The sequence below is a fragment of the Humulus lupulus genome, chromosome 1, assembly GCF_963169125.1.
Source record: "Humulus lupulus chromosome 1, drHumLupu1.1, whole genome shotgun sequence".
Classification (NCBI taxonomy): Eukaryota; Viridiplantae; Streptophyta; class Magnoliopsida; order Rosales; family Cannabaceae; genus Humulus; species Humulus lupulus.
In genome coordinates this window covers 306416040-306423541 of record NC_084793.1, presented here as the reverse complement: position 1 = coordinate 306423541, position 7502 = coordinate 306416040, and the positions used below count along the sequence as shown (strand labels likewise).

At 31.6% G+C, this 7502-nt stretch overlaps 1 protein-coding gene across 2 annotated transcripts; it reads left to right on the top strand.

Moving 5' to 3' along the window:
* The first annotated feature begins 695 nt into the window (after positions 1-695).
* On the top strand, positions 696-5690 carry LOC133812704 (D-2-hydroxyglutarate dehydrogenase, mitochondrial). 2 transcript variants are annotated; one of them, XM_062246502.1, is made up of 15 exons: positions 696-854; positions 996-1351; positions 1612-1713; positions 1904-1951; positions 2300-2370; positions 2734-2852; positions 3018-3113; positions 3193-3302; positions 3604-3684; positions 3977-4077; positions 4271-4379; positions 4609-4714; positions 4992-5077; positions 5156-5281; positions 5406-5690. In XM_062246502.1, exons 1-15 carry the CDS (start codon positions 755-757, stop codon positions 5493-5495), a joined length of 1701 nt encoding a protein of 566 aa, XP_062102486.1. In that variant the 5' UTR covers positions 696-754; the 3' UTR covers positions 5496-5690. The 2 variants fall into 2 exon arrangements, with proteins under 2 accessions (XP_062102486.1, XP_062102487.1); XM_062246503.1 differs by having other exon boundaries at positions 698-854; positions 1002-1351.
* Positions 5691-7502: the final 1812 nt, after the last annotated feature.

Sequence of the window (7502 nt, the reverse complement as noted above, 5' to 3'; positions counted from 1 at the left end):
AGTTTTTATTAAAAATCAATCATAATCTTGTTGATCATATGTTTGACATGTTATTTAAAATTGTGTTATGATTTGTGAGTTTGGCATATATATCATTGGGTAAATAACTATTCGATACCACTACCACGTGTTTTATTGAAATACGTACCTGATATCTTATGTTTTCAATAATGTTCATTTTGTATTTTACAATTTGAAATTGTACATATTTAGTATCATGAACCTAAATTTTATTAACATGATCAAATTGTCATCAATTATATGTAATTAAATAATTAAATTTGAATTTTAAACTCATATAATCGATAGCAGATTGATAATATTGATAAAATTTTATAGATTAAATTTAAATCTAAATACACTAAATATGTATAATTTCAAATGATAAATATTATTGAAAACATAAATGCTAAGTCAGTATTTTCATCAAACACAAATTATCAAGTAAATTTTTACTTTATAATATTTAAAAAATTCGCAGTTAAAATACCTAAAATTTTAGTCGAGCCTAAATATCAATACCAAACAAAGCTTTAGTTGTATTTCGTAATTAAGTAGGTAGCTAACGGTTGGTCACGTGTAATTTTTTAAAATAACCACGTGTGTAGTAAGGATAAAGCTGCACGTTGAGGATAATCTCTAAAATTTGTTACCAAACACAACTCATTTATATAATTAATCAAAATTCTAATCAATATCAAATGAGTAACGACAGAAAACTCGAGGGCTGACCCGAGAGAGAACCAAAACGAAAATGGAGAAGTGGAGAGCTGGTCGTCGTTTTCTCACATACTCATGCACCAACTCTCGATTCAATCCCAATTCTCACACTCCAATCTCTAACTCTGCTTACGGTACTACTTTTCTGTCTCTTCCAATTTTCTTTTCTCGTTTCAGTTTTCAATTTTGAGATCAACCCCTCAAAAATGACATGAAAATTTTGAAGAGTGAAAAATTCTGATGATCATTCTATTTTATTGCAATTATTTTGTTAGTAATAGGTTCTGGGAATCATCAGCACCGTAATGAGACGCAAAAGTGGAAGCTACACCGTTGTTTTCGTTACTTAACAAGTAACAGAGTTCCTCTTAGAGCTTCTTCCATGGAAAAGGGTGTTTATGGAAATGCAGTTAGATTCCAGTTGAGGTGTTTTGGCTCAGCTTCCGCAGTGCCTGAGAGGAACCCTTCGTTTTCGATGTTGGGTTCTGATGACATTGAGTATTTCAAGGGAATATTGGGGGACAAAAATGTAGTTCAGGATGAAGATAGGCTTTTGACTGCAAATACGGACTGGATGGAAAAGTACAGAGGTTCAAGTAAGCTTTTGCTGCAGCCCAAGACCACTGAGGAGGTTAAATTTTTCTTTTGATAGCTTCTGTTTTTCATCATTTGGTATGACTTAGATCAAAGGATTATGATTTCCAGATTTTGAAATGCCCATATGAAGTGTTATAAATTTTTTTTTAGGAATTTACTCCCAAAAGGGTCAACGTAGTAATTGCCATTGTTTCTTTTTAGAAGCCGAGGTTAAAAGAAAATAGTTTTAGAATTTATCGTCACCTTTATATCAAACTAAGGCCTTCTGTGGATTTTCCCCCACTTTTCTTTCAGGTATCTCAGATTCTTAGTTACTGTAATTCCAGATATTTGGCTGTTGTCCCCCAAGGTGGAAATACCGGCCTTGTTGGTGGAAGTGTTCCTGTTTATGATGAAGTAATGTACTTTTTCTATTTCTTTGTTCGTTTACTTTAGGATAAGCATTAACAGGATAATGACTCTATTTGTGTTTTTATGTGTATAATAAACTATGCTATACATATAGGTTTCTACACATATTTTTGAAGATTGAAGCTGTAGTAATCATTGCTCTGCCCTGACTTGTTTTCTGCATTATGATTTTCAGGTGATCATCAATGTTGGTTTGATGAATAAAATCATATCTTTTGACAAGGTATATCTTTAAGGCCTCTACTCAAATAACCTTTTTCAAGTGTCCCCTATTTTTCACCAATTAACCATGCAAAATATTTTTTTAGAACCATGGCTGTGTTGTTTTTCAGTAATCAGAGTACGGAGTCGTATGCTTAAATTTTTTCAGCAATACCTATACTCCAACTTTTGGTTTTTCAAACTTTGTGAACTTGCCTTATTTTTTTTCGAACAATTGGTTCCTTTGCTTTGGAGATTTCTACTGTTAATTCTTGTCTTTTGGGATATTTTTCTTCAGTAAAGGAAAAATTGTAAACGGCTTTTATCAATATGGCTAAGATATGTAGTGATTTTCTTGTATATTTTTCAGGTCAGTGGTATTTTGGTATGTGAAGCAGGGTGCATACTGGAAAATTTGATAACTTTCCTGGACACACAAGGGTAATTTTTCATATTCATCACCTTTCTCCTCCTCAATCCTCATCGAATATCTTGCTTTTACGATAATGAAAGGTCAATTTTATGAATAGGAGCTGCACTGTTAGGCTACTCGTCTTGTTAAGATGAGATACTCATTTCTGCATCATATGTTTCTTTTTCTGTAATTGGCATGACTAAACATTTTAATCAGTCATCACTAATTTTTCTTTCTTGCAAGAATTTGGATAAATTTGTAGAAATGAGAATAATTCATAAATGGTTTGGTTGATATTGAAGACTATGTAATTCCTATATAAGACATGATGCATGAATTTAAATGAGTCTGAGCATTGTAATTGTTAAAGTACCTATGATTCTATTCAGATTTGTTATGCCGCTGGACTTAGGTGCAAAGGGTAGCTGCCAGATCGGTGGAAATGTTTCAACTAATGCAGGTGGTTTGAGACTAGTCCGCTATGGATCACTTCACGGGAATATACTTGGTAAGGCTTGTCTTATCCCAAATGTTTCGAACTCTGGTAGTGTAAAATTTGTATGCTTTGTCCCTGTTAATAGAGTTTAGCATATTCATCAAAGAGAATTACTCCATTTTTTTTCTTTTTCTTGGAGGCACTGTATATCAAGTATACTTTTGGATTCTCTAACAGGTGTTGAAGCCGTTTTAGCAAATGGTGATGTGCTTGATATGCTCGGTACTTTACGCAAAGATAATACTGGGTATGACGTAAAGCATTTATTTATAGGTATTTACCAAACCCTCTAATTGTTTTGCCAGCAAAATTAATTTGTGTAGATATTATACTTTTATTATCATTTATGTAGGAAGTGAAGGATCTTTGGGGATTGTGACCAAGGTTTCCATACTTACCCCTCCAAAGCTATCTTCAGTTAATATAGCTTTTCTGGCGTGTAAAGATTATTTTAGCTGCCAGGTATAATTTATTTCATACTGAAATTTCTCATACTTATTTCATTCTATTTTAATCAACATACTGAAGTACTAGGATTATAAAGTATTTACATTTATGATGATTATTATTTGTCAAGGTTGCCATCAGTTACATATTTATTTCAAACTGAATTACTAGAAAAACTTTAGGGATCAACTTTAATCAATTTCTTAGTTAACTAAATCTGTACTTTTTTTGCTGGAACTTTGCTTACTTTCTCTGTACCCTTTGAGATATCACAAATACTGTGTCTTGCCTTTGTTGCCAAAATTCATCATATCAGAAACTTCTTGTGGAAGCAAAGAGGAAGCTTGGGGAGATCCTATCTGCATTTGAGTTTTTGGATAATGCGGCAATGGATTTGGTAAGCTTATAATCTTTATTTTCTCTTCATAATATTGCTTTCTTTTTCTTTTTTTCTTGGTCATGAATGTGCATACCACTTAATAATTTAAGTTACTGGCTTAGATTTGCAATAGGAAGATTGTATAATTACAATCTCCACGCTATCTAGTTGGTAATTTGACATTTAAGTACTTGCATGCAATGTAATTTTCTTCTCTAGAAAAAGAGATCAAGTGGCAGTTTCCATTATTGCTTTTCACTTCTCTTCTGTTTTAAACGTGAAGGTCTTACTGATATTTTTGATACAGTAGGCCCTGAATAAATTGGAAGGAGTTCGAAATCCATTGCCTCCTTCATTGCACAACTTTTATGTATTGATTGAAACGACAGGCAGTGGCGAGTCTTCTGACAAGTAGTGTCCTTTACTTTCTTTTTCCACTTTTCTTCTCTTTATTTATTTTACAGTCTTATGAAATAATTTTCCATAACATCCTTCTCGGTGCAATGTTTTCTCTTAAAAAAATGTATTTTCCCCCTAAATTCCTCTACAACAGATGGCATGTCCATACTAATAAGACTTTACTGACTTGTTTGGGCATTTCCAGAGAAAAACTTGAAGCTTTCTTAATTCATGCAATGGAAGTTGGCTTGGTTTCTGATGGTGCTCTAGCACAAGACATTAACCAAGCATTATCGTTTTGGCGTTTACGTGAGGTATCATTTTGCCTTCTGCTTATCAATAGTGATTATAATATGGGTTGATCATTGCCTTGTTTTTAACATCTGTTTAGTTAGATGGAAAGTATTAGTTCCAATAGCCATTGATTCATTCTCAATTACACAGAAATTTGGAAACAAATGTTTTATTGATTTTTCATCTTTACTTTGCATTTAAAATACAGAGAAACAATAAAGAAAAACGTCTTATGCTATACTGATGCAGGGTTTACCAGAAGCACTGCAAAAATCAGGGGCAGTTTACAAATATGATTTGTCTATACCTGTTGAAAAGATGTATGATCTTGTAGAGGAAATGCGAACAAGACTTGGTAAGCAAACTTTATGGTGTTACTTTCAATAGCACGAATGACAGACTTGACAAAATGTACCCTCTTTACAATAGAAGTATGGGGCTACTGTGAAGGTGCAAGATTGCAGGATGTTCCTTTGAGATACCAGTTTTGCTTTTATCTAATGATAGCTTGGTTCTATATGCCATAAGATTTATAATCAGCTCGAGTTTTAGTTTCAGAAACGTTCTCGTAGAAACTACATTCTTTTGGGACATCAAAACCTGAACTTTTAACTTTCTTTGAAATCGTTAAGGTGCCCCGACTAAAGTAGTTGCATACGGCCACCTTGGAGATTCTAATTTACATCTCAATATTTCAGCTCCCCAGTACGATGAAAAGGTAAATTTTTTTTTTTCAACATTGCTATTGTATGATATCCCATATTAGGTTTTTGCAAAGTACTGAATGAGTTTGCAGATATTAGCGCAAATAGAACCCTTTGTCTACGAATGGACATCTAAACATCGGGGGAGTATTAGCGCAGAGCACGGTCTTGGTCTTATGAAGGCTAACAAGATTCACTATAGCAAGTCGAAGAATACGGTGAGTATTGCATGGATTACGAAACATAGGACATGAGCTGATGCCTGAACTTTCATTTCTTTCTCACTCTTCTGGAGTTTATAGTTGCTTTACACACTTCTATTCACACAATGTGTTTGGACAGGTTCAACTAATGGCTTCCATAAAGAAACTGCTGGACCCCAAAGGAATACTCAACCCATATAAAGTTCTACCGCACTCCTTGAGTACTTAAAAAGAGTTAAAAGAGTAAGAAACTTGGTCCTCTTCTCATCTAAATACAGGATGTAAAACTGAGAGGCCAGTAGACTATAATGAAAAATTTCTTCTTTCCCTTGGGAATGTAATTGTAACAGGTGGGGAATAAAACCATGTTGTAAGTTTTAAGTGGTGTTTACTGGTAAATAATTGAAGAGCTCTTGTTGTTATATTCTGATTCCATATTTGATTTCCCAGCAGCATTAGAATATATGGTGTTATTAGTTTCTAATGGATTGTGCAAATATTGTGCTAAATTTAACCAAAATAAAAAGTAAATGCTATATTTAACAGTGTTTGCATATGTGCTCTAATACATATAGATGCAAATTAAAAAAAAAAAAAGAAGATAAACTATAATATATTTTCATTTAATATTTATTGAAAACATATAAAAAAAAATTTATACTTTTTTAGATCTTGTGTTTTGTCTTATTACTTGTTTGGATCATATGTTTTGATCAATTATTTTTTAGATTCCGTGTTTTCTAAAATAGTTCTAATAGACATCTAAACTCGATTTTGATTAAAATTTTTTGAACTAAAATCACAAATAATTCTTTAAATTAACAACTTAGAACAAAAATATAGTCATTCTGCCTAAGAATTGTGTTATTATATTCAATTTTTTGTTCATCAAAATTAGATTTATGGGCCTATTTAAATCATTTTACAAAATATGGGCTTATTTATAACTTAGAACAAGTAATGAGGTAAAAAATAAGGTCTAAAAAAATATAAACAAAATAAATTCTAATTATTTTTCACTTTAAAATAAATAAAAGTAATTAAAAACTCTCTAATTGATGCCAATGGGATGTAGAAAAGTAATAATTAATGGCAAACGAGTAAATAAAAAAAGTCATTTTAGCACACCAAGATGTAGTGTTTTTGTAAAATATGATTTTGATACTATGGGTTTACAATAATATTTATTTGGTATTCTGTATTTTAAAATCGTACATATTTAGTACCATAAACTCAAATTTAATCAAATTGCTCTCAACTATATGAGTTCTATATTCAAATTTAATTACTTGATTACATATACCTGATGATAGTTTGGTTACATTGACAATTTTATTTATCAAATATAAATTTAGGGTACCAAATATATATAATTTTAAAATAAAAAGTATCGCATGAGTATTATTGAAAAATAAAAATACTAAATCGATACCTTGTAAAAACACAAAGATAACAAATGAGTAAATGAAAAAAGATGTTAAAAGATAGCAATACATTACTAATTCAACATTCCATTAGAGATTCTCCAATGAATGCATATAGCTCTAGCCTAATATATTTCTATAGAAAATAAAGAAAGGGGTTCAGCACAGTATGGAACTGTTATAGGAATCACCTTTATTATTTTTACTCATTAAATAATGGCAGACACCATTGAGGTTTTTTTTTTCCTTAACTACTAGGGTTAGGGGACCATTCCAAGGAACTAGAAACCTAGATTTCTAAAGAACACAAATTTCTTCTCCTATAAGATTGTAAATATCTTTCAGGGGTCCACACAAATATATTGAATTATGTTTTGGGTGTCTGATGTTGTCAGTTTATTTGTTTGTTTATATTCTAGAAACAAATTATGCAATAAATGGTAATTAAATTATAAAAAGACAGTTCCATAATACTTCTGATGAGTATTTATCAAGAGGGTCAAATTATTTCATACTTTATAATTTCTCATATGTTGTATCAAAGAAGAGAAAATGGAAAAAGAATCATTAAAAAGACATCAATGGGACAAATTGGCCGAGAACATTTCCATTGATTAAGGTTCGAATATGCTAGTCCTAGTCTGCTATAGCTGTAGATTTTAATTTTTTTTATTTTTATTGAAGTAATACTTAGAAGAGAAGTCAAGTCAAATTGGAGGAGCATAATACCTACCTAAGCAAAACCTCTTCTGACTCATTGGGGTGTTGGATAAGAAGGAATTGGAACATTTGATACATCATCTCATCCAACT

Coding starts and splice junctions, on each gene's coding strand:
- LOC133812704 (XM_062246502.1), top strand. CDS start 755: ATGGAGAAGTGGAGAGCTGGTCGTCGTTTTCTCACATACTCATGCACC. Junction 2,371..2,733: donor ACTTTCCTGGACACACAAGG/GTAATTTTTCAT, acceptor GATTCTATTCAG/ATTTGTTATGCCGCTGGACT. Junction 5,078..5,155: donor CTCCCCAGTACGATGAAAAG/GTAAATTTTTTT, acceptor ATGAGTTTGCAG/ATATTAGCGCAAATAGAACC.